Genomic DNA, 26,354 nt, shown 5'->3' with positions numbered 1-26,354 from the left:
AATAGGACGAAGCAACATCAACACCGGATGAATAAATCTCACCGGATTTTGCCTCCTGGCTTCGAATCATTACAAAGCTGTATTTAAAAGAAAGCAAACAACCATGGGTTCAAATCCCTCTTTTACTCAAAACACCATCAACAAACCAAGAGGCTTTTTTTTCCCCTCGCAGCAGCGAAAACAAGTCATTGTAGTCTTGTGTTGTTGATGGACAGATGTTGAATGCAGGGAGGTGGACGACCACGATCAGGGCTTCTGGTGTGTGTCAAACTATATTTGTGTGTGTGTGTGTGTGTGTGTGTGTGTGTGTGTGTGTGTGTGTGTGTGTGTGTGTGTGTGTGTGTGTGTGTGTACGTGTGCGGTTGACAGAAACGTACAGTTGTGTTGTTGCACGAACATTCAAGTCTGTAAAACCTCTCAGAAACGAGGATCCTCAGAGAAATGTGTTGATAATCGGAGAATCTTCCGGAGCTCAGTGTGTCACGAGTGACTCACGGCAGTTTTATTCCTGGACGGAGCAGTTTCTTCAGATCCTCGTAGGAGGAATCTATTCGTGAGCGTCACGTTTGTTCATCGGCTGATGACCTCGCACTCTTCAAGAACATTTAATAAATAAGAACGGCTTATTTGTCGTTTGTTCATGATGTGATCGTTTAAATGACAGTCAAGCTCTTCTTTATTTTTATTTATTTGTCTAAATCATTGTTATTTATTTAAAATCTAAAGACATCTTCAACAAGGGCTGAACGATTATTGGAAAAGATATAATTGCGATTACTTTCTGAAATATTGCGATTATTTATGAGATTATTTTTTCAATGTCCTCTTTTTTATGCATTATTCTTAATCTAATACAATAAATCATTAACTTAACATTAAAATGTATTTTGTACTTTGATTCTCAAGATAAAGTTATTAAGTATTTTTTATGTTGAAATGGCAAATGAAGCAAACCTTAAAATAAATGTTTATTATTTAATCTAATTACACTTGTAAACAAACATAACATATTCACTAAAAACACTAAAAACTAGCGTAAAAACGTGCTAAAAGTGTAAACATTTATAAAGAGTGAAGAAAAGTGAAAACACTAGTTAGTTTTTCTTACTGAAGATTTTTGTTTCTCATGTGTTTAACTTCCTGTCGTACACAATAATATATAATCATATGGCACACACACATGCACACGCGCACACACACACACACACACACGCACACACACACACACACACGCCTGGATTCAAACTAACAATGTCAGGATGTAAAGTTGTTGAAAACACTAGTTTGTTTCTTCTGCTTCTCTTTAGCTTCTCTAGACGTCACTGATCTACGGGTTCAAGCGTCTCTCTTCGCTCGCAACTCATTTTGACGGCTCGAAAATGAAATCAACATCCGATAAAATCGCGATTAATCGTTCAGCCCTATCTTCAACATTCTTAGGTGTTTTCAAACGGAGCAAAAACGGGTTAATACGAATAACTTGAGAAGCACTGGGACGAAGCATACCTCTGCCAAGAGGCTTAAATGACGCACAAAACAACTTATGTGATCCCAGAATTACTTTCACCCCTGGGTGGGATTCAAACTCGCACCAATTATGCGATAACCCGGCATTGTTTTAAAAACAAAGGCACACTCCAGTACTTGACTCTGGTGTTGTGATAGTGTAGTAACAAGGATATATGTGTAGTATTGTCAAGTACTTGACTTTGGTGTTTTGATAGTGTAGTAACAAGGATATATGTGTAGTATTGTCAAGTACTTGACTCTGGTGTTTTGATAATGTAGTAACAAGGATATATGTGTAGTATTTACAGACCACATGACTCTTGACGAAGTCGTACTTTAACTCGTTTTGAACCAAAATATGTCCAAACATCAGCTTCAAAAGCTGCTGGAGTCACTGTATCCTCTCGTTCTCAGTCATCCCAGGGATTTGATTGTTCCTTTGGCTGACGTAATGACGAAAGTTTAAATACACTTTATTAAACTCTTAAAGAACTAAGATAAAGACCAACTACCCTAATTGCTACAGGATCCATTAAGACAGTATTTTAAAATAATAGATTAATTTGATTTTAACTCTCACCAATTATGCGATAACCCGGCATTGTTTTAAAAACAAAGGCACACGTGGCAGCAGCGAACGCTTCATGTTCCACAACAATGCGACTAAACAGTTCCAACAGTGGGAGGAGCCATAGAACAACATTCTGTTGAGTTAACAACAGGTCAGTGGCTTCCATGAGTCGTTCAATCGCCAACACCGACTAAAGAGTTGCAGAATAAACACCTTTTTTTTTTTAATACTCGTGTGGTTTCTCACTCCTGCAGTGAACTTGATGTGTTCACCAGTTAAAATCTTTCTCCAAAACACTAAACCCAGTCATTTAGACTCAGATATACAAGTCTCTTGGATTACAGAAGCCACGCCTCCCTGTGAAACTTGTCTCACCTTTTCTCTGACCTGTACTTCTTTTCCACTGCTGTCAAAATGTCTCCACCAACGTATGAGGTTTCCTCACGATTACCACAAATACACCAGCGATCGTCTGGAGGTCATTGTTGTGCTACGAGTTGTGTTGTCGACGCCTGGTGTTGCCTTGGAAGTCGAACAAAGCTCCAGTGAGACGACAAAAGCTCATAGAAAATCAAGTACGTGTTGAGAGGATTTCTTTCTATCCTTCTTTTCTTCTCTCAATTCTCTAACAATGGATTGATATCGACTCCTCATCCAGGCAGTTATTTAGATCCATTTTGTGTTTGTTATTTTTAGGTTTTTACTTTACTTTTTTGGTTATTCTTATTTGTTTATTCTAGTTGTTATTCTAGAGTTTGGGGGAAGGTAAAGGTAAAAGGATGATGTTGTTCATTCTTATTATTGGTCGTTTATCTTAGATGCAACACTAATAGACTCAGGGACTCATTCATTACTTGTGCTATTAGGCTGTTTAATTCTGAGTTTGGGGGCAGGTAAAGGTGAAAGGATGATGTTACTCTAGTCCATGTTAATCTATGCATCCTTTTATTTTGTTCTTTTGTTTGCACTTTGTTCTTGTTTAATGAAACTTGCCGTACCAAACCTGAAACCTAATTTAATTTAATAACTATACATCTATGCATCTACTCTTTGGTTCCCTTTTTCTTTGCGATAAAAAAAAAAAAGGAAAACCACAGATTTTGTGACACACTTATATGTATGATCTCATTCACGTCAATAACAATATATATACAGAACAACATGGAAATAAAAATGTTTGACGCAGACAAAAACAAGAGTCCTCAGGACGAGGTATTCACTTAAAATAACCAAAGTGTCCAAAACTGTTGAATAAATAATGTCAAGTATATATAATTTCACACGAGATTGCAGGTTTTGAATCCAATTTCCCAGTGTTTTTGGGGGCCTAGAGTTGCAAACATCTCATCAAATATTCATCTTGACTTCTGAAGATCAAGTAAACATTGAATGAAATCCACTCCTCGACAAGTTGAACGACTCACGGATCCTGCCGGTGTAATTTACTCATGTTTATAAATCAGTTTGATTACACAGTCAAGCAGCAAGCGCCAAAGAGAGAAATCGCAATTCCATCAAGAGCTCGAGTTACTCACCACTGAAGCCCCCCTGCCGGTCTGCAGGCTGCCCAGCCACGGCATGTTGATGGGGGTCCCGGGGGTGCTGTGGGTGTACGGCGTCGTGCCGTGGTGGGAGGCGAAGTCGTCGCGCGCGTGAACCACTAGGAAGTCGTCGCCGCCGACGTTCCTGTGACACATAATGATACATTGATAAGATATACAGTGATATATAGTGACAGTGTAGTAACAAGTATATATGTGTAGTATTGTCCAGTACTTGACTCTGGTGTTGTGATAGTGTAGTAACAAGTATATATGTGTAGTATTGTCCAGTACTTGACTCTGGTGTTGTGATAGTGTAGTAACAAGTATATATGTGTAGTATTGTCCAGTACTTGACTCTGGTGTTGTGATAGTGTAGTAACAAGGATATATGTGTAGTATTGTCCAGTACTTGATTCTGGTGTTGTGATAGTGTAGTAACAAGTATATATGTGTAGTATTGTCCAGTACTTGACTCTGGTGTTGTGATAGTGTAGTAACAAGTATATATGTGTAGTATTGTCCAGTACTTGACTCTGGTGTTGTGATAGTGTAGTAACAAGTATATATGTGTAGTATTGTCCAGTACTTGACTCTTGTGTTGTGATAGTGTAGTAACAAGTATATATGTGTAGTATTGTCCAGTACTTGACTCTGGTGTTGTGATAGTGTAGTAACAAGTATATTTGTGTAGTATTGTTCAGTACTTGACTCTGGTGTTGTGATAGTGTAGTAACAAGTATATATGTGTAGTATTGTCCAGTACTTGACTCTGGTGTTGTGATAGTGTAGTAACAAGTATATATGTGTACTTTTGTCCAGTACTTGACTCTGGTGTTGTGATAGTGTAGTAACAAGTATATATGTGTACTATTGTCCAGTACTTGACTCTGGTGTTGTGATAGTGTAGTAACAAGGATATATGTATAGTATTGTCAAGTACTTGACTTTGGTGTTTTGATAGTGTAGTAACAAGTATACTGTATATGTGTAGTATTGTCCAGTACTTGACTCTGGTGTGGTGATAGTGTAGTAACAAGTATATATGTGTAGTATTAACAGACCACATGACTCTTGACGAAGTCGTAACTACTTTAACTCGTTTTGAACCAAAATATGTCCAAACATCAGCTTCAAAAGCTGCTGGAGTAACTGTATCCTCTCGTTCTCAGTCATCCCAGGGATTTGATTGTTCCTTTGGCTGACGTAACGACGAAAGTTTAAATACACTTTATTAAACTCTTAAAGAACTAAGATAAAGACCAACTACCCTAATTGCTACAGGATCCATTAGACAATATTTTAAAATAATAGATTAATTTGATTTGAATAGCCCAATTTATGGGTAAATACAGTACCATCGCTAGTACATATAAAGTAGATACACAAATGTAGCCCATGATCTAGATCAGGGTCTGAAAGCCATGACTGCAGAGCCTCAAGTGGCTCCTTCAGCCCTTTGATGTGACTGTTGTAGTTAAGATACGAGTCATTTAGAAAAAGTGAATTTTCATTTGATGTTTCGTTACAAGATAAATCTAGACTCACTGAGCACTGGTGCATGACTGGAAAACAGAGGAGTATAAACTCAGTCTATTCTGAGCGTGTCGTGACATCATTGAACTGGTGAGTTGATGATTTGTGTGGCAGCAACACTCCCACATGTCTGAACTTACGCCTTGGCTTCTGCTTCCTCTTCGTCGATCCACGTCATGATCTGCGTGGCCAAGATGGACGACACGTCCAACTCCTGAATGTCATGCGTGGAGGCCATGACCAGACAGTTACGGTTCGCCTGGAAGACAAAACCAGGAGATGTTACGGTGGATCTTCTCTGGGGCTTGCAGACGTGTACGTAGAGTGATGCATTCTGGGTGTTTTCGTCGTTGAATGTTAGATTTACAGCAGGCACCATACTGTGGTTCACCCTCTGTGGTCTTATATCGATGCTTTGTTCTGCACATGTTACCACATATTTAAATGTATTTTATCGAGCTACAGTCAGGAACATCGAATATATCCTTGTCTTTATTCAAACTCTGTTACAAAATCAAATCATTTGAACAGCAGTTAATCGACATAAACGAGTGGAAGACGGTAACGAAAGCACCCTCTTACTCATGGTGCCAATCAAACAGGGAAACTCCCATGATGCCTTTCAACACACTGTTCGGTCGCAACAAAACCGTATTTTTAAAATGCTACGTCTATGTTGTCGAAAGTGATAGACAGCTGTGATTTGTTTGCTGGGCGGCAAAGCATTATTGTGTTTATCTGTTAAGATTAGTGATGGTCTGATGAAGCTTCATGAAACAGTTTAATTATCTTCAGAGTCAACTAGATGGCGCCACCTACTGACCTCTGAACAACATGACACTGTTTCATGAAGCTTCATCAACACATCACTACCATCTAGTGGACTCTGAAGATAATGACACTGTTTCATGAAGCTTCATCGACACATCACTACCATCTAGTGGACTCTGAAGATAATGACACTGTTTCATGAAGCTTCATCACGAATCACTACCATCTAGTGGACTCTGAAGATAATGACACTGTTTCATGAAGCTTCATCAACACATCACTACCATCTAGTGGACTCTGAAGATAATGACACTGTTTCATGAAGCTTCATCACGAATCACTACCATCTAGTGGACTCTGAAGATAATGACACTGTTTCATGAAGCTTCATCAACACATCACTACCATCTAGTGGACTCTGAAGATAATGACACTGTTTCATGAAGCTTCATCAACACATCACTACCATCTAGTGGACTCTGATGATAATGACACTGTTTCATGAAGCTTCATCAACACATCACTACCGTCTAGTGGACTCTGAAGATAATGACACTGTTTCATGAAGCTTCATTAACACATCACTACCATCTAGTGGACTCTGAAGATAATGACACTGTTTCATGAAGCTTCATCAACACATCACTACCATCTAGTGGACTTTGAGGATAATGACACTGTTTCATGAAGCTTCATCAACTCATCACTACCATCTAGTGGACTCTGAGGATAATGACACCGTTTCATGAAGCTTCATCAACACATCACTACCATCTAGTGGACTCTGAAGATAATGACACCGTTTCATGAAGCTTCATCGACACATCACTACCATCTAGTGGACTCTGAAGATAATGACACCGTTTCATGAAGCTTCATCAACACATCACTAGTTTAGATCTTTGTTACTGAGAGGGTTTTTGAGTAATGACAACTCGTATGCAATTTTGAGTTTGCAAATCCAAATAAATGTTTTTTTTTTTATTTAAACAAGTGAAAAAATTAAACAGTCTCATGGATTTTATTTAAGGCGGGAGGTTTTCAGAATGTAACCCCGGCAATGAACGAGGAGCCAATGAAAAGACTTCAAATACAAACACACGTCCTGATCTCAAAGTCAATTATTATAAATGAAAACTAATGGATTAAAGGATTCAATCCTTCCACTGAGCTTCGACAGGCCCGGCTCGCATCAAGCTGGTCCCGCCCAACCTGAAGCACCAACAAGTGTACAAAGAGGTAAATCACTAACGTGCACCGAGGCATGTTTTGTTTTTAATCAGCCAGAAAACACACGGGTCGCCCTCGGACATCCGTCGCACAGCAGCGCTCGAGCTCTAACGAACGAGCTCTAACGAACGAGCTCCACGCAGACTGTCGTACCTTGTTGATGGCGAACGCCGTGATGATGTCAGACTCCTTGTGAATGATGCGGGCCTTCCCTCCGAGGCACCCCCGGTCCGACTCCGTCTGCACAGGGAACGACAAACACCCCCCGGGCCCGTTATTGAGATTCAAAGGCTGGGGAATAAAAGCTCCTGCAGACACAGAACCGATGACCTGATGCGATTCGGACGCGGGTTAATAAATGAGGTGTCGAATAGATTTCCGAGAGACCCTCGTCACGGCCAGAGCCACGTCGGGCTCTTTGTGTGGACATCAAGCGCCGCCATGACTCCATGGGCCTTGTTTAGCCTCCAGGGGGTGAGAGGGGCCACGCAAGGTGGATTACGCCACAAGAATTAATCCCAGCAGCACATAACTGGGTTAGTGTGAACCGGATCAGAGCCGGGGTAACAACCCTTGAGCAACGCACTGTGTCGGGCGTCACCCTCTGAGAGCTCGAGTCAACTTACATTGAATCAATAAAACAAGTGCGGCTGTGAAGCTCGAGTCCAGGGAGGACGTTTAAAAATGTATAGAACAAGAACATATTTAGAGGAGGATCAAAGATTCATGAGACGGTGATGAACCTCAGGGTTAAGACATTTGGCTTAAAAAAAAATAAATAAATTTAGTAGGTCAATCATCCTCGATAGAAATAAAAGCAGCAGGTCCTGGACCTTTGACTATTGATCGACTGCGTCAAACATTTATAAACTTTCTTTTTTTCAGAGAGAAAGAGAGAAAGCTTTGTTTTATCCCATAGTGGAGAGAGAACATGGTTACAGCAGCAGTTTAATTTACACATAAAAAATAAAAAGTTATATACAACAATACAACAAAAAATGATATATATATATATATATCTATATTGTAGCAATATTTAACAGTTCAGATGTTCATGATTGACTATTTATCCATATCCGTATTATCTGATGTTTTTTTCAAACATCTGTGTGTATTAATTCATTGTTAATACAAAGTTATTTTAATATCAAAATATAATATTAGCTTATTGATATATATATATATATACATATATATATATATATACACATATATACACACATATAGTTTCATTTTAACATATTTATTGATTTAAGAATATTATACATTTTCTTTAAAACTATTAACACGATTATAAAAAAAATATCTAATCAATCTAATAATTAAACACTTACACAAATCTAAAGATCAAAATTGTATTTTACTGATGACGATCATTAATTTGCACACAAAATTAATAATAATAATATAAATGTACACACACAATATATATATTATATTTGTATTATTAATCACGTGACCTTTTACCATATTTGTGGTTTGTATTTAAAATATTATAGTACAAAATGTATTTTGACTTCATAGCTGCAAGTGAATTTTTTCACCCGAAAAAAAAAAAATCCATTTTGAATTTAATTTATTGATGGTTTGATAATAGCATTAAAATTCACAAATATTATATTTTAACAGTTTATTTTAAATGGCCTATGATAAACATAATATTATTGTTGTCAATTTATGTAACAACAATAACAATAGAAATATACTTTCTTTTTGTTTTGGCCAAGACGCTTTATAAATGATAGAAATGACGCCTAAAGCACATTCAGGGAACATCATAAAATTGACATGAAGACTGAATTAAACTGCATTAGAAAAACCTTTAATTAATTAAGAAGTCGGTTTCGATGAGTGAAATGAAAGTAGGTAACAGTTATTTGTAAAAGCTTTAACTTTAACTTTGTTTGTAAATAACATCACTTTAACTTTGTTTTTGTTTGAAAATAACATAACTTTAACTGTGTTTTTGTTTGTAAATAACATAACTTTAACTGTGTTTTTGTTTGTAAATAACATAACTTTAACTTTGTTTTTGTTTGAAAATAACATAACTTTAACTGTGTTTTTGTTTGTAAATAACATAACTTTAACTTTGTTTTTGTTTGTAAATAACATAACTTTAACTTTGTTTTTGTTTGAAAATAACATAACTTTAACTGTGTTTTTGTTTGTAAATAACATAACTTTAACTGTGTTTTTGTTTGTAAATAAAATAACTTTAACTGTGTTTTTGTTTGAAAATAACATAACTTTAACTGTGTTTTTGTTTGAAAATAACATAACTTTAACTGTGTTTTTGTTTGTAAATAACATAACTTTAACTTTGTTTTTGTTTGAAAATAACATAACTTTAACTGTGTTTTTGTTTGTAAATAACATAACTTTAACTGTGTTTTTGTTTGTAAATAACATAACTTTAACTTTGTTTGTAAATAACATAACTTTAACTTTGTTTTTGTTTGTAAATAACATCACTTTAACTTTGTTTTTGTTTGTAAATAACATAACTTTAACTTTGTTTTTGTTTGTAAATAACATAACTTTAACATTATTTTTGTTTGTAAATAACATAACTTTAACTTTGTTTTTGTTTGTAAATAACATAACTTTAACTTTGTTTTTGTTTGTAAATAACATAACTTTAACTGTGTATTTGTTTGTAAATAACATAACTTTAACTTTGTTTTTGTTTGTAAATAACATAACTTTAACTGTGTATTTGTTTGTAAATAACATAACTTTAACTGTGTATTTGTTCGTAAATAACACAACTTTAACTGTGTATTTGTTTGTAAATAACATCACTTTAACTTTGCTTTTGTACCGTAATTCGCGTGAGAAGATCTCAGAGATTAAAAAGTACTTTTTTTCTACATCCAAGTTCTTCACTCGCATGTTTTCAACCCCGTGTTTCAAGCTCATCAGTGATCGTGACTGAATATTTCAAGAGCTCTCGTTCGACGCACCTTCCATTGTCAGAGGCTCCAGCAGCAGCGGTTCAACAGCATTTGAATTAAAAATGTTGCTGGTGATTTATTTAAACGGACACTTCAGACGCTCGAGTACATCCACTTTAATGTGATCCTGCCGAGCAGCAACCATAAATGAAGCCCGGCTTAATTCGTTTGGAGTAAAAATTAAAGAGCGTTTGCTGTTAGTTTTCAGGCGGTGCAGTACCTGATTGCTTCCCGGTTCCTCCGTGCCTGAACATTTCAAAATGTCAGCCAGGTCCTCGGCCGACTTTAATGATTGCACAGATCACAGTGGACACAAACAAAAGACAAGACACAGCAGGTGATGAGCCATGCAGTCAAATTCACAGATATTCATGTGCAGTTAATCAAGGTGAAGACACAACTATCACGGAAGCAGGTCATGCAGCGCGTCAGAGTGTCACGCGTGTTATTCAGCCACACGGAAAAGGTTCTTGGACAGACAGCAGAGAAGACCATGTACCTCGTTCGGGTCCCTCTTCTTGGTGAAGATGTTCTTTATGAAGGTCTCTTGTACTTCCTCCTGTTTCACCAGAAACTGCCAGAGACGCTTGACTGGAAGCGCTGAGCTGTGGCTGCTCCTGAGAAATGGTTCCACAAGGAGACTTTGATTTACTCGAGCATCGAACACGTATCCTTCAAACTGATGTCAGTCTAGTCACAAGATCAAATATATCTACTGTAAAATAACATTTTACTTACATACTCACTGTTATTCCCTTTCTTTTTATTGTGTGATTTAATTCTACAGTTTTGAATTTATTAGATTTATATTATTATTATACTATCAGTATATGATACTTTATTGTTATCCTATTAGAGAGGTGCTATTAAAAAGTTTTTTGTTACTATTATAATGTCTGAGTCAAATATTATAACTAACGTTGGATCTTTTCTTGCTATAAATTGAATGAAACAGAGAAAAGTCTCTAAACTTAGTAAAATGTTTTCACAGCATGATCTGGATCTTGAAATCCATGCGTTTGTGTCGTTTAGATTATTGTAACAGTTTATATTCATGTCTGAACAACAAGGATGTGTCTCGCCTGCAGTTCATACAAAACTCTGCAGCCAGAATTCTGAGCCGCTCTAGTAGAAGAACTCACATTTCTCCTTCAAACTCTTCACTGGCTGCCAGTTTCTTTCAGGATCATTTTAAAATTCTGGTTCTTACTTTCAGATCTATTCATGGTCAGACCTTCCATCAGTGATCTGATCCAGACTTACACCCCAGCTCGGGCTCTGAGGTCTGTGGATCAGAATCTACTGATGGTTCCTGAACTTCCGGACCAGAGGAGAGAAATCCTTCCAGACTGTTGCTCCTAAGCTTTGAAACCATCTCTGTGTTTGATGATCTACTGACTCCTTCAAGAAACATCTCTGTGTTTGATGATCTACTGACTCCTTCAAGAAACATCTGTGTTTGATGATCTACTGACTCCTTCAAGAAACATCTGTGTTTGATGATCTACTGACTCCTTTAAGAAACATCTGTGTTTGATGATCTACTGACTCCTTCAAGAAACATCTGTGTTTGATGATCTACTGACTCCTTCAAGAAACATCTGTGTTTGATGATCTACTGACTCCTTCAAGAAACATCTGTGTTTGATGATCTACCGACTCCTTCAAGAAACATCTGTGTTTGATGATCTACTGACTCCTTCAAGAAACATCTGTGTTTGATGATCTACTGACTCCTTCAAGAAACATCTGTGTTTGATGATCTACTGACTCCTTCAAGAAACATCTCAAGACACTTTCATTTGTGCTTTTCCTTGATTTTCTGAGACTCCTGAGTTTATCTTGGTATTATCTTGATCTTTTAAGTATATATTTTATTGAGTATTGTTTTGATGGTTTAAGTGCTTTATGACCCTGGTCTGGAAAAGCGCTTTACAAACATAAATTACTTACTTAATGTTTATGTCTGTATTTTAACTACCGTTGGGATATTTTCTTGATATAAATGTTCCAACTTAAACAGGTCTTTGAAGAGAACATAAAGCCAGAGGAAATAAGAGATAAAGACAAATACACTTTTTATATTACAGTAATACTTCAGTCTACATGTCCTGTTGCCGTCTCATTGGGCTTCACTAACTGATGTCAACTTTCCCAGTGTAATGGAATGATGATTAAAGAAAAGAGTTCCTATGAAAAAAGAGCATAAACTAATTAAAGTAACAAGTCTATTAGTCTTTTGACAAACTGAATTATGCAACAACAATATTGAATAAAATGATCATTTTGTTGCAAATTATATATTTTAAATATTATGAATAATTGGGGAACATATTGACAAGAAACTAAAATGTGATTTATTAAAATTATGTATTATTTATACATTTTCTTTCTATGTTCAAATCTACTATGTTTCATGTTAGAGACCTAAGAGAACATCCCTACTGTTAGAGAGGGATTATGGATGTTGACAATTATACAGATACTTCCACAAGAAGCTAAACTTATGTTGTAGAACTATTGTTTTAACTACACATCTAAATAGTTTAAGATGCAGTCAGGAACATCTCAGCTCCATGACCTTGTTCACTCCATTACAAAACAGAAGACAAACATTAAAACACAGAACTTAGTGGGAGGCTTTCATTTCAGCTCCCACCTTACTTGTGGTGAACTCAACAAAACAGTGAACTCGCATGAGGCCTTTCTCCCCATTCGCTCCCTTAAGCCACGTCTGATTGTTCGCTACAATACCGTGTCTAAATTCTACTTTCAAGAAACATCTTAAGACGTTTTTATTTGTTCAGGCTTTTACTTGATTTTCTGGAACTCCTGTTGTGTCATCAGTTTTATCTTGACCTTTAAAATATATACTTTATTGAATATTGTTTTGATTGTTTAAGCGCTTTGTGACCCTGGTCTGGAAAAGCGCTATATAAATAAAAATTACTTCCTTATTTACTTCTATGTCCAAAGTGCTCAACAGCGATGTTGGCTGGGCGGCAAAGCATATTTGGAACTGGTCAGGTGACCATTACTGAGAGGGTTGTTGAGAAGGAAGACACCTCATATGAATGTTCAAGTTAAAATAAACAAGTGAAAAATTAACGATTGCGATTATTGTCGGATTTTGTTTAATGCTTTGGGGTTTCAGGTCGTGACCCCCCAACTCTGAAAGGGGAACCATTGTATATAAAAGTGGTATTTTCCTCACATTGATGTCATGACGTCAGTACCTGAACGGAGTGTTGGAAGGTTCAAACAGAGCTTTGTGTCTGAGCAGCGCCGGGCCGGTGGCCGTGGTCTCGTCCTGGGCGTTGGTGAAGAGGTACTTGGACGGGGCGCCCCCGAAGATCTCCAGCCTCTTCTGCAGAAGCTGCTCCCAGCGCTGCAGCGTCTTCAGCACGGCGTGACACAGGGGAGAACCCACGGGCAGATCTGGAGGACGAGCGACGCAGGAGTGAGCGGCCATGTGGTGCATTAGCGATGAGCCGGCGTGTAACTTGAGTGCTCACCCAATAGATCATATCCCGCCATCGGGTAGAAGGACTTGAGGTTGACGAGCACCAGCTGAACCATCGCCAGGCGCATCAAACACCAGCTAGAGAAGGACGACGTTACAAACTTGATTACGGCGGCAAACATGAATTATTTATGGTGAGATTGAAGCATGTTGTTGTTGTCGTCGAGGACATGAAACGCACACAGAGAGAGAACTCCTGAAGCCTCGTGTCATTACCTGTACGAGTTATGATTAGAGTGCTCTCTCTGAGGAGAGTTGGGGTCGAACACATCTTCATAATCATCATCATCCTCTTCGTCCTCGTCCTGGCTGCCCTGGCTCTCCTCGGAGTCGTACTCCACTCTGTTCTCAGACGGCGGCTGCTGCGGCTGCAATAATCCCGGAACGGAATAAAAACATCCATAAGTCCTCAGACGTGAATACATCCGAATTAACATGAGATTTCATCGAGAGAAAAAAGATGCTTCTTAACAGGAATGTCGGAAGATTTTACCTTCGCTATGAAATAATCCCAAACACTGAGCTCCGGGGGAACAAAGCACTCTTTGAAGATGGAGGTAGCTTGTCGGTTCACGACGGGTTCAGATCTGGGGCTGGATGGACTCTCCTTGTCCAGCTCGTCCTTCGACCTGCTGCGCGACCGGAGGAGGCGGAATCTTCTGGGCTTCCTGTCGGAGGATTCCTCCGTGTTGGGAGAGGCTGGAGGGTCATAAGAAGACATCAGAAATGATGCGTCGTTTCTCTCCTCAATAGTTCTGATCCGTACTCAAAACACTGTTAAATATTTGCATTTGAAAAAGTTAAACGCTGGTAAATATAAATAAAAACAAATTGACGTTATTATTACAACATCTAGTATCGATTCAACTTGTTCTGGCCAATGGTTATTTCTATGGAATGAAATGATTAGAAGAAAAAAACAGCAATAAGAAACAAAGAAAGACGTTTATAGCGTCATAGCTCAGATGGTAGAGTTGTCGACTCGTGGTCTGAGAGGTTGCGGGTTCGATCCCAGGTCTGGACGAGATTGTGGCGTTGTGTCCCTGAGCAAAGACACTTTACCCTGATTTCTCCTGATGGTTGAAGCTGGCGCGCTGGGTCGCAGTCTACTCCCATCAGTGTGTGATTGTTTGTGTGTGAATGGGTGAATTAAATGTAAAGCTTAATGGAAAGCGCTTTGAGTGCTGAATAAGCATAGAAAGCGCTATATAAGTAAGAGCCATTTACCATTTAAATTAAATGGATATAAATACACTCATTATATTTATATAATGTGTATATAAATAAGGAATGAGCATATATATATATAATTTATATCCTGCATTTCAGAAAAGGCCATAACCATCAACTCCTTGTTTTCTAATGAACTAATTAATAATAATAAATAATTATAATAATTATCAAAAAAAATGTATGTTTATTGAATTTGTTACTTCAACAGCTAAAAAATATATTCACGTCTTCTAATCCCCATGTTCAGGTGTTACTTCATTAACCTTCTCCTTCAAAAAACGGTATCATTAAAGTGGCAACACAAGATAATTTGGCCTCAAAACTCCAGGTACTCACTGAGGGGTGGAGTCTTCTCCGGACTGCTGGTCTTCTCCAGCACGGGGGTGTGAGCTCCTCCCCCGAACACCGTCGTCCAGAGCTGCCCGTTGAGGGGGTGTCCGGCGATACGGAACAGCTCGTGGCTGGAGTGGGTGGCGAGGCCGTGCACGAACAAACTGAGGTAGACGGCGGTGAGGATCTCGCAGAGCAACATGGCCAGACCTGTCTGACTCTCTTCGCCCGCCGAGCTCAGGCGACGGATCATTGACGTGATCCCTGGAGGAGAGTCATGGAAACAAGTTTTTATTATTGAAAATGTAACAATTTCATTTAAATAATTATTAAATGAAATAAAAGAATATCGTTTTTTAATTTATGTATATTTAAAAAAACAAAAACATATCCAAAACCTTATAAAACAATAAAACATTTACTTAAAACTATTTTTATTTTGTTTTGACATCTACTTATATTCACAAGATATGACATCTAATCATTTATTTACCGGGCCACTGTGCAGGAGACGTGTTGGGCTGCACAGACTCGTCCATGCTGGTGGTTCTGACGGGCTTCTGGGAGAGCAGCACACTCTGGTACACGACACCAGTGAACTGATTCATGTGGCTGCAGGTGATGAAGCAGAGGACGACACAAAGGTCAAGAGTAAGAACCTACAGGCAGTCTAGTGCAGGGACAGCCTTTGTAATGTATTTAACTAGCTAAACTAGTATTTGTCTGGTCTTAAACTTGCTAAACTGGTATTTGTTTAGTATTAAACTTGGTTAACTAGCATTTGTTCGGTTTAAAATTGCTAAACTAGTATTTTACGCGTCTTTTACTTGCTCAACTATTAATGTTCCGTCTTAAACTAATCTATTTGCTAATCTAGTGTTTGTAATGCATTTAACTTGCTAAACACTTATTTGTAATGTCGTTTACTTGCTAAACTAGTATTTGTTCAGTATTAAACATGGTTAACTAGTATTTGGCCAGTTTTAAACTTGCTAAATTAGTACTTTACATTTTACAATTTGTATTTTTTTTTAACTTGCTAAACTATTACTTATTCTGTCCTAAACTTGCTAAACTAGTATTTGCTCAGTATTAAACTTTGTTAACCATTATTTTTGTGTCTTAAACTAGCTTAAACTAGTGTTTGTAATGCATTTAACTTGCTAAACAAGTATTTGTAATGTGCTTTACTTGCTAAACTAGTATTTGTTCTGTCTTAAATGCTCTAAACCAGTATTCGTTCTGTCTTTTACAAGCTAAACCAGAATTTGTAACGCCTTTACCTTTATTAACTAGTGTTTCGAATGTCTTTTACAAGCTTAACTAGAATGTGTCTTTAGATAACAGTTTCCAAATGTCATCAACATGGTTAAAGAAGCTTCACTAAATTGAATTCCTGATCAACAGTCGCAGAAAACAATGAATTTAAGACAACAATCCAAAGCCTCAACAGTCTCAGAACAAGTCAGTTTTACTCATAACAACTTAGAATCAAGGACAAGCTATTTTTAGCAGGACCAGGTTTGTACGAACAAATCGTCGTGTGCGACTAACAAACTGCAGCGTGTCAATATTTGATGTCTGGAGATGTCGGAGCTCCTGCATGTATCGCTGAAAACATCGGGCTGTCAATCATCCTGGTACTGAAACACGACATGGTGTGACTCACCTGTAGCAGTGTCCATCACACAGACACTGGTAGATACAGGCGGACAAGGAGGCGGCCAACGTGTGCAGCACGTATATCTGTGCGAGGAAACAAGAGTTCTGGTGAAACCTGCTTCATTTGAAGGTACTTTAAACAATTCCATGCATTTCTACTTGTTGTTTTTTTATTGACTTTTAATTTTTGCATAATTTTTGTAACATTTCTCCGTGTTCACATGATCCACCAGGACCTGAACTTTGGTTTTATGGAACTTTTTATCAGTTATATAAATGTTAATTTATAAATGTTAATTTTTTTGGCATATTTTCAAACTTCTCTGATTGAAAATAAGTTGTTTTTTTAGATTTTCGAAATTTCTTTGGGTTCACATGGTTCGCTAGGATTTTATGGTATTTTTTAAATTTATTTAAGTTTCCAACTGTCGATCATTTTCTCCAGATTTTTGAGAAAAGTCACATTTTTGAAATTCAGGTTAAATTCTCTGCATTAACAGCGTCCAGCGGGACCTTAACTGAACTGGATCTGTATCCCCTCCATATAAAGATACTTTTGGGGGATTTTTAATAGAAAACTTTTCCCATTTTTTTTTAGACGAAAAGAAAAACATCAAATTTTAAAAGTGTCTGTAGAATTTCTGTGTGTTCAGACCTTCAATTTGATTTTGTTTGTTGCATTTTTTGAAATATTAGAATTTTGAACTAATTATAGGCATTTTTTCAAACTCTTTCAATGTTATTCTCCATTTTTCATTTCTTCATTTTCCAATTTTTGTCATTTGAAAAACACCCATAATTAGTTCAAGTCTCAAAAATCTGGTAAAAGAAATTCAAACTCCTTTGACCGGATAATATTTGGTTATTTCCCCAGATTTTTTTAAAAGAAAAAAACCTTTAAATAAATGTAACATTTGCCTCAGATATGAAGTAAAAGAGTTGATGAATCACCTCATTGTTGACCACGTCAGGATGCGGCGGAGAGCCGAGAGCGCAGACCGTGTGCAGGATGTCGTGGGTGAGGTTGGTCAGGTGCATGATGGGATTGGCCACGACCGTCTTGACATTGGCGGTGCACGACATCAGCAGAGGGATGGACGTGGGATGCGAACACTGAGACACAGCCAGCTGTATGGAGTCGTCCTGTTCGAAGGGACGAGAGTTTTTTTTACGGATTAAACCTCAGGATCTTCGCAGACGTTCACGAGCCACGGAGAGAATTATAGCATCTTCTGGAGCCACGAGGGACCGGCAGCTACTCATTTGTCTGCTTCCAGGCTCGCTCGTGTGCGTGTGCGGATGACATTTACACGGCAAAATGAGTTCCAAATGAAAAGCTGCCACGGTTCATGATTTATGTCGTCTAACAAGATGCTGTTTGGGTTCGAATGCTGCGGAGGCCTGACGTGTTCCATAACGTGATGAATCACGCTCAACCGTGGCGCCGCACAACAGCTGCAGCCACAAACAAACCAATGACAATAGAAACACGTAGGAGCAGATATCAGACCTAAAGGGTTGATTCAAGAACTGAAGGAAACTGGAGTTTCGTTGCCGTGACATCCACAAGCATTCCCAGTCGCAGCCTCTTTCAGGAGCGGCTCCGAGAGATGAGTTAACTTCTAGTAACCACAGGCAGGACTTCCCTGCGGAGCGACTCGACCTGTCAGCGCGTCAGTCGATCACCGGCAAGAGCGAGCAGCTCCGAGGACATGCGGGAATTGAAGTAAAGGGTTTGAACTTTATCCACGAGTATTTCTTAAATCCTAAAATATATGTGTTCAGAGAACACTGGCCGATGTTAGAAGCAGCAAGTTTAACTTCAAATGAAAAGTCAAAATTAGGTTCGTCCTACTTAAAGCAGCTTTATGCGAATTTAAGTCGAGCGACCCCAGTGGACTAAAGTGTTTAGTCCGATGTGAGACCAAATTTCCCATGAGCACTTGCTAAAGGTAGGAAAGGTTTCCATGTCCCGGTTTGTAGAAGTTGATGAATGTTGTGTTTCTAGACTTCCATTGATGAATGAAGGATGAAACTGATGAGGTCATGAATCATTGTAATGAAATATGATATAAATAACATCACTTTAACTTTGATTTTGTTTGTAAATAACATAACTTTAACTTTGTTTTTGTTTATAAATAACATAACTTTAACTTTGTTTTTGTTTGTAAATAACATAACTTTAACTTTGTTTTTCAATAACATCACTTTAACTTTGTTTTTGTTTGTAAATAACATAACTTTAACTGTGTTTTTGTTTGCAAATAACATAACTTTAACTTTGTTTGTAAATAACATAACTTTAACTTTGTTTTTGTTTGTAAATAACATAACTTTAACTTTGTTTTTATACAGTAATCCCCCCCCACCACAACCAGTGATATGTATCATGTTCACACCATCAAGAACTTTTACAGTGAAAATAGAAATCACACAAAACACCTCAAGTCACGATATACGAGTCATTCAACTAGTTTTAAGTTGATGTGTCATCACTAGTTATTTTGGTACAAAAATATTAAAGTTACACAAAACTACCCAGAGCTGCTTTAATAATCAACGGAACAGAAATTATATGAATTAATTTCTCCTCCTGAGGCTCGGCCACACATTCCTCACAGAACCAACCACTGATCCAACATCATATCCAGCACCTGTGGTAGCAAATTGTAAAAGAAAGCTCACCTGATGGGATTCTTGGATCAGCAGGATGAGCTCCATGCGTACGGAGGCCAGACCTCCTCCGTGAGAGCCGTGGAGGCTGCAGTAGCTCAGGAACATCCTCAGCAGCGGCTGGTTGCTCTGGAGCCAGTGGATCCTCCGCCGCTGGTTGTCGCAGGCAGAGCTCCCACACTAAAGTATTTCAAATGTTTAGTTTTGGTGTTTTAAAATTGTAATTTTTTTTCTAAGAAAACTGAAGGAAATGTGGTATAAAAAAACTCTAAATCTATATAAATGTATCTTTAGACTTAGATTGTATCATCTTGTTCTTTCTCTTTATTTCTCTTTGTTCTTGTTCTTATTTTATCTTTATTTATTTTTTATGAACAATTGCTGTATTTTCTGTGTCTAATTGGAAAAATCAATTTCCCGAAGGAGACCTCCTGAGGATCAATAAAGTTCTACCTAACCTAAATAAAGAAATATCACATTATAATGATACATAGGAATAACTGAAGTGTTATTCTACAGGTGGTTGTGCTTTTTGGTTTCATGAGTCATAAAGACAGCAGCTGATCTTTCTTTTATCAGATCGAGGTGTGTAAGATCAGATATATACCCTGAAGCTGCCGCAGCACACAGCGCTTTAAACCGGAGTAGGATCCATTTTTCTGTGAACACCCACCTGTTCCTCCTCAAACGTGCCGGAGAAAACGGTATCATCATGAGCAGACAGCTCCGGGAGGCAGGGCTTGTAGCTGCAGCAATGTTGGAGAGCCACCACCTGTGGGAGGAAGAACTGCACCTTTAGTTTTCTTATCTCCAAAAATATACATCTAGACTTAAGCATTAGATCGGTGTCTGTAATGGTCACTACATTACATAGATGTTACATGTAACACACACTAAAAAAAAGAAAGAAAGACCACTGTGAGAAGACGTGATAGAAGGTATTTTGTGATGTAATAAGTAGAACTAATCCATTAATGGAACAAATGAAAATTCAACATTTACTGTCTTAAGGCCACCTTTTTTTGCATCACGGACCAGTTTAATGTCGATATTCAGATGAAAACAATATAAATAAGTCATTTATAAGTCAATCATTTAAAAGCTCAAATGAAAAGAAAATAAGACGATTAATGTCAATGTTTCTTGACCTATAAAGATTCCAGTGTTTAAGATAAGATAAAGAACAGATATAATAGATGTAAACGTGTATAAAATACAGAGACTAATAATGAGAGTACAATTAATTTAGATAATATGATTAAACTCTCACAGGTATTTTGGTAAATAAACATTTTGTCGAGACAGCAACTTAACATCTTAAAGACGTTTTTATTTGTTCAGGCTTTTCCTTGATTTTCTGGAACTCCTGTTGTGTTATCAGTTTTATCTTGACCTTAAAAAGTATATACTTTATTGAATATTGTTTTGATTGTTTAAGCGCTTTGTGACCCTGGTCTGGAAAAGCGCTCTATAAATATAAATTACTTACTTACTTATTATGTAGACAATATCTTGTAATATTTTGGCCTCTATTTTGATTGAGTTTCACATCCCTGGACTAAAATAAATTCACATAATTAGACTAGAATCGAGAAAACTATACTCCCAGTCCAGGTACAACATCTCAACTACATTCATTAATGTGATCAGGAGATGAAAAGAACCACAGATGAGAGCTTACCTCTCTTTCCAGCCACTGGTAAAGCTGGTAGCGAAGTTTTCCTCCTTCCAGCTCATAGCCGGTGGAAAGCGTCCTCAGCTCATTGGTCATGATTTTCAAACAAGCCGTGAACTTGAGCTGCGCCACCAAGATATCGTTAGCCGGCAAGATGAAGAGACAGTCGTCGTCCTCATTGTCCTCCGTCACCGTCTCCATCAGCGGCGACGCGGCGCCCTGGCTGTCCTGGAAGACGCTGCTGCTGTCGGCGCTTTGACCGTTGCTGCGCCCATCGGGTCCGGTTTCCCGCTCGTCCTCGTGATCCTCCTCCTCCTTGTCGCTGTCCCACTTCAGCTCCAGCGAGTCCTCCGGGAGCGTGTGCGACGGCTGACTCCAGTCCAAGCTCAGCACCGAGTCGGCCTGACTGTCCGAGAAGCTCTCGCCGCCCGAATCGTAGCCGTTGAGAGCCGGACGCGACCAGTCGTGCTCCGACGTCGGCCCGTTTTTACTGCCCGCGCTGAGATCCGAGTCGACGGTGGGATCCGTCGGGAAGAGTTCGGAATGCCGGCGAACTTTGGGCATCTTGGAGAGCACGTCCAGAGCCAGCATGGGGCAGCCGGCCTGCAGGTGAGCGTAGGCAGCCGTGAAGAAGAGCCTTCTCTCCCCGAGGCTGATGGAGTCGGCCCGGCGACGCTCCGCCGTCAGGCCCACCTTCGACTTGTCCGAGGTTCCGAAATGCCGGCGGAGGAGCAGCGGGTGAGTGCGCAGGTACGTGTAGAAGTTGAAGACCTCAGGGTTACACATGGAGGTGAAGGATCCTGAAACACAAAAGTCATCGATTGGTGTCAGATTGTTCCAACGGACCAGGAACCTTTTCATCATTTCAGCCTCTCACTTACGTTAGTGCTCATCGAAATTCTTTGTGTAGCACAATCACAATTATTACATTAATCACAACATGTTTGTTTGCCAGCGTTTGAGATGCACTATAAAGAAAACAGGACACTGGTACTAAAAATATAAGATAAACCCGAGGCTACTCTACATTATCAGAAACATCCAACAGCAGCTCCTGAATAAATATAAATGCAAAGTTTGATGCCTTTTGATACCAGTGTTTGAGATACATTATAAAATAAAATCCCAAAAAATAAAATTAGATTAATGACATAAGGAACTCGTAAATAAAATTATTAAACTAAAAAAAAGTATAAAAATGATTAGATAATCACTGATTTTGAAAATACTTTTCCTTTAGTAAATCACGGAATAAGTATTTTAACATGTACTGAAAAATTGCAAAAGTGCACAGATGTAGTTAGAAATTCTAAATTCCTGTAGCGAACCAGAGAAGATGCATTTTGTCACCTTGAAATCTCATTACAGGCAGACGACAAGGTGGAGAAATGAAATGTTCTCTTGTGAATTCCTTTATCCACGAGCAAGCTGAGACACCAGCGCCGTAAAAATAATGTTTCTATGTTTCGGAAAAACAACATTTTTCAAATCATGCTGGTTCACAAGGACCTTCAAATCCAAGATTCCAAATGTAAAACTGTCCAACTTTAAAATACAAATGATAAGATTCCTGGAAAGGTTTATGTGACTCGGTAACCTTCACTCTGACATCTGCACCAGACTCACCGGCAACAGATGGAGTCTCGCCGGGACCCGACCTGGAGCTGCTCGCCGGCTCCACCAGCAGCGTGTCCAAGGCCTTGCTGTAGTCCTCCAGGACCCAGTGAGAGATGCTGCGCATGAACGGGTCTTCATGTGCGGGAATCTGTCATATGTGTCAAAGTTGTTATTTTGTCGAAACAAAACATGGAGATTTTTTTTTTAGACGTGCAGAACAAAATGATTGGCACCTGCTTGTCTTGACCCACTACGTGTCGCTGAAGGATCTTCTTGTATGTTGACGATGTTTCGAACTCGGACTCGTACAGCCTTGAGATGACGAGCGCCAGCTGAAGGTCCTGCATCTTCTCCAAACACACCTGATGGATGCATTTAAGATGGCGTTATGCACGTTCAAAACAGTTTTGCTTGGAGACATTTTTTAAAGGGTTGCCAAGTACAGTGTTGCGCCTGAACGTTAGTTCAGGAACTAGTTCATGTATTCAACAAACGTGAACTGAAGTATCACATTATAATATTGGTTAAACATAACTGAGGTCATCCAGCTGCACCAAAACATCGTTGCCCATCTGATGAAGGTGAAGTTTCCTTCATAAATACGCTCTGGTTCACAAACTTTATATAAATCTGTAGGTGTGTTTGCTGCTGGAGGATGTTAAACGGAGGAAAAACTATATATTTGCTTCTCTGTTTTGTTTTAATTTATACATGTTTAAGCGTTTACTCATCTTGTAAATAAAAAATATAAATACAGGGTGAAAACAGGACACTGGTATTAAAAATATAAGATAAACCTGAGGCTACTCTACATTATCAGAAACATCTAACTCTGCATTTCTGTTCAGCAGCTCCTGAATAAATATAAATGCAAAGTTTGATGCCTTTTTACTGCGGAAATGTTGATTTATTGCCCGATAGAACATTGTATTTATGCATCTATTAATAAAGAACAACATGTTTTTTTCATTTAATTCATATAATGGGCCAATACTTTTAAAAATGTTTGTTGCAACGTATCGAAAAAAATATCTTTGAACGAACTTGAAACTAGTTCACGTAGAAAGTGAACTTTGCCAACACTGGCCAAGTAACATATGGATGTAAAGAACATGGATTTCATGAATAAATATTTGCAAGAACTATAATGAAACCAATTTAAAGTCAACTGTGGAAGTAAAGTAAAGTGCTTTATTGATTTTCTCTTTGTAATTTTGCTCCTCAGTTTCCACAAACGCCTGGTGGAAGGAAGATTTGACATTGAAGAGTTGGCACTTTTCATAGCTGGCACAGTCAGCCTGACGAACGGCACTTTAACTCGAGGAAAAAAACCCAGAAATCCTTGAAAACATTCACTTCATGACACGCCGGTGCTTCACTTGCCTCCACAGCATCCTTGAGGGAGCCAGCCAGGAGGAAGAAGGCTGCCGAATGCTGAAACCTCTGCTTCCCCAGAAGAGAAAAGGCATTCTTTAACGCCGCTTTCCTCCACCTGTCTTCGCTGAAGTTGTTGCGGAAAAACTCCGTCATTTTGCCATTTTTCTGAGACCTGTGGAGAATTGATTAACATATTCAGAAGACGAGTCCGTGTTCCTAGAATTACATAATAAAAGTTCAATACGAGTCATTTTGACTACAACACAGGTGTCCAAACTTTTTCTAAGATTTGATGAACGAGGAGCTAAATGTTCAAAATTCAGAACTGATGAAAACCATCTTCATCCCTTTTAACACAAAATTAAGAATTTCTTCAAGGACGGAGAAGAAAAAAAGTAGAGTTATTTATTTTTTAAGCTGCTCAAGGTGGTCAAACATTTTTATTAAAAAGTAGAAGTTTCATTTGTAAGAAAAAACTTTTGTACTTGATATTTTGTGGTTGAATGATAGAGTTGATAAAGACAATGACAGCATTAAATCGACTTACATGAGACATGACTGGTCTTTAGAGGATATAATTGACTAGTCAGTTTTATCTTGACCTTTAAAGTATATACTTTATTGAATATTGTTTTGATTGTTTAAGCGCTTTGTGACCCTGGTCTGGAAAAGCTCTGTATAAATACAAATTACTTACTTACAGTTTAACACGGTTAAATCATTCAGTTTTTAGAAACTGGATAGAAGAATACAAGTATTTTTTAAAGATAATGTTTTAATCAAGAATCAAAAGGTAGACAACACTTTAATTCTGCGTTTATTTTTGGATGTTATTTCAATTAAAAAAGTGATTGTTCAGCCAATCCGGCCAAAATAAAAGATCACGTAACAAAGAATGTTTTTTTAAGCTTCTACCTGTAAAGTCCCCAGACGACGGCTTTCTTCTTCATCGCCAGGTAAAATAGAGCCGAATCCAAAGGATCATTGTTCCTCTGAAAAGACGCTTTGGCAACCTGTGTAGGAAGACGACGGGAGGAACAGAAAAGGCATTGAGTGTCTGTTAACACGTCCCACTCACTTTGATGGGTGTGAATTTAATTTAAACTGAATGTCCTCACGGAAGTAAAGCCATTCATCTCTTCTGGGATATAGAAAAAAAAAAAGTAGTTTGGCTACTTTTATATTGTTGTGGGGTGATTAAAAGATGCATTTGCTGAGCTTTAATTAACAAATAATAGGTGATAATAAAGTTCACGTTGCAGTAGCTTCCTCTGAGGAGATCAATTAATTTCCTGTTTTTCTTGCACCATGTCTCTGTTAAAATGCCTGGCGTGTAGAAAGTGTTTCAGTGGATTTACCTTCTCTATGCACCGCCGTAGTTTATTCGTGCTGCGCAACCACCAGCCCACCCCCATGGAGCGCAGCTCCGGCCAGGTGGGCTCGCCCTTCTGCAGTGCAGGCAGCATGTTAAGCAGCTCCTCCTCTGCCTCGGAATGAAAAGCCCAGGCGTAATGGCATGTGGACAAGCCTGGAGAGAGACGAGGGAAGCTTCACCCGAGATCATGATGCACAGGCTCGAAATACACACGAAGAATCATTAAAAAAGTCTACATTTGGTAGGTTTTCAAAATAGAAGAGCACTTAAGGAAACATAATAGGTAGAAGAACTGAGAGCGGCTTCGTTCATTACAGGCGTTTTCTTATTCTTTTCTCATCTAAATGATGTTACCATGGAGAGGACATGGTTCTGGCTTCTCAGCATGTTTTCCAAAAGTACAAAGCTCTTCCACCTTCAGAGTTATCTCGTGTTCTTCCAAAAGCATTAAGACGGAGGCAAACATTGTGAGCCGAGATTAAAATGTCCAAAGGAAGTTGAAACACTGTGGCCAACTACAAGCTTCTTTGAACTGAGACGAACACTTCTGAGAAGAAACTCACACTAGGGCTGGAAGGAAATATCAAAAGACTCAAACATTTGTTTAGTTTCTTTCCAAAATAACCAATCGATATTCAAAAGCGTTGTATCTGTATTTTTTCACACCTCATCGTAAACAATAAAAAAAATATTTACAATTAACATAGAAATAATCTCAGCGTTTGTCTAGCAAAAGGTTTAACTGGAAATTAACATTCATTCGCAGCTATA

The 26,354-nt window shown here is 38.3% G+C and overlaps 1 protein-coding gene across 2 annotated transcripts in view; it reads right to left on the bottom strand.

Annotated features, from left to right (window-relative positions):
- Window positions 1-26,354, bottom strand: part of dmxl1 (Dmx like 1) — a 73,620-nt gene that overhangs the window by 9,987 nt on the left and 37,279 nt on the right. Inside the window, exons 24-44 of one of the 2 annotated variants that reach the window (XM_087812382.1) lie at window positions 25,567-25,736; window positions 25,124-25,221; window positions 24,215-24,380; window positions 23,065-23,193; window positions 22,841-22,979; window positions 21,221-22,014; window positions 20,213-20,311; window positions 19,552-19,719; window positions 17,815-18,006; window positions 16,871-16,947; window positions 15,695-15,813; window positions 15,208-15,465; window positions 14,132-14,337; window positions 13,855-14,006; window positions 13,631-13,716; window positions 13,352-13,553; window positions 10,615-10,732; window positions 10,336-10,398; window positions 7,312-7,398; window positions 5,298-5,416; window positions 3,616-3,766 (exon numbers count right to left, since the gene is read on the bottom strand). In XM_087812382.1, the coding sequence (XP_087668508.1) occupies window positions 3,616-3,766; window positions 5,298-5,416; window positions 7,312-7,398; window positions 10,336-10,398; window positions 10,615-10,732; window positions 13,352-13,553; window positions 13,631-13,716; window positions 13,855-14,006; window positions 14,132-14,337; window positions 15,208-15,465; window positions 15,695-15,813; window positions 16,871-16,947; window positions 17,815-18,006; window positions 19,552-19,719; window positions 20,213-20,311; window positions 21,221-22,014; window positions 22,841-22,979; window positions 23,065-23,193; window positions 24,215-24,380; window positions 25,124-25,221; window positions 25,567-25,736 (3,593 nt within the window). The remainder of the gene's footprint in view (window positions 1-3,615; window positions 3,767-5,297; window positions 5,417-7,311; window positions 7,399-10,335; window positions 10,399-10,614; window positions 10,733-13,351; window positions 13,554-13,630; window positions 13,717-13,854; window positions 14,007-14,131; window positions 14,338-15,207; window positions 15,466-15,694; window positions 15,814-16,870; window positions 16,948-17,814; window positions 18,007-19,551; window positions 19,720-20,212; window positions 20,312-21,220; window positions 22,015-22,840; window positions 22,980-23,064; window positions 23,194-24,214; window positions 24,381-25,123; window positions 25,222-25,566; window positions 25,737-26,354) is intronic. The other variant, XM_087812387.1, reaches the window with a different exon arrangement.

This window comes from Callionymus lyra, chromosome 1 (assembly GCF_982586985.1).
Source record: "Callionymus lyra chromosome 1, fCalLyr1.hap1.1, whole genome shotgun sequence".
NCBI classification, from domain to species: Eukaryota; Metazoa; Chordata; class Actinopteri; order Syngnathiformes; family Callionymidae; genus Callionymus; species Callionymus lyra.
Note: the sequence above shows the minus strand (reverse complement) of the source record. Positions and strands in the feature narration are given on the sequence as shown.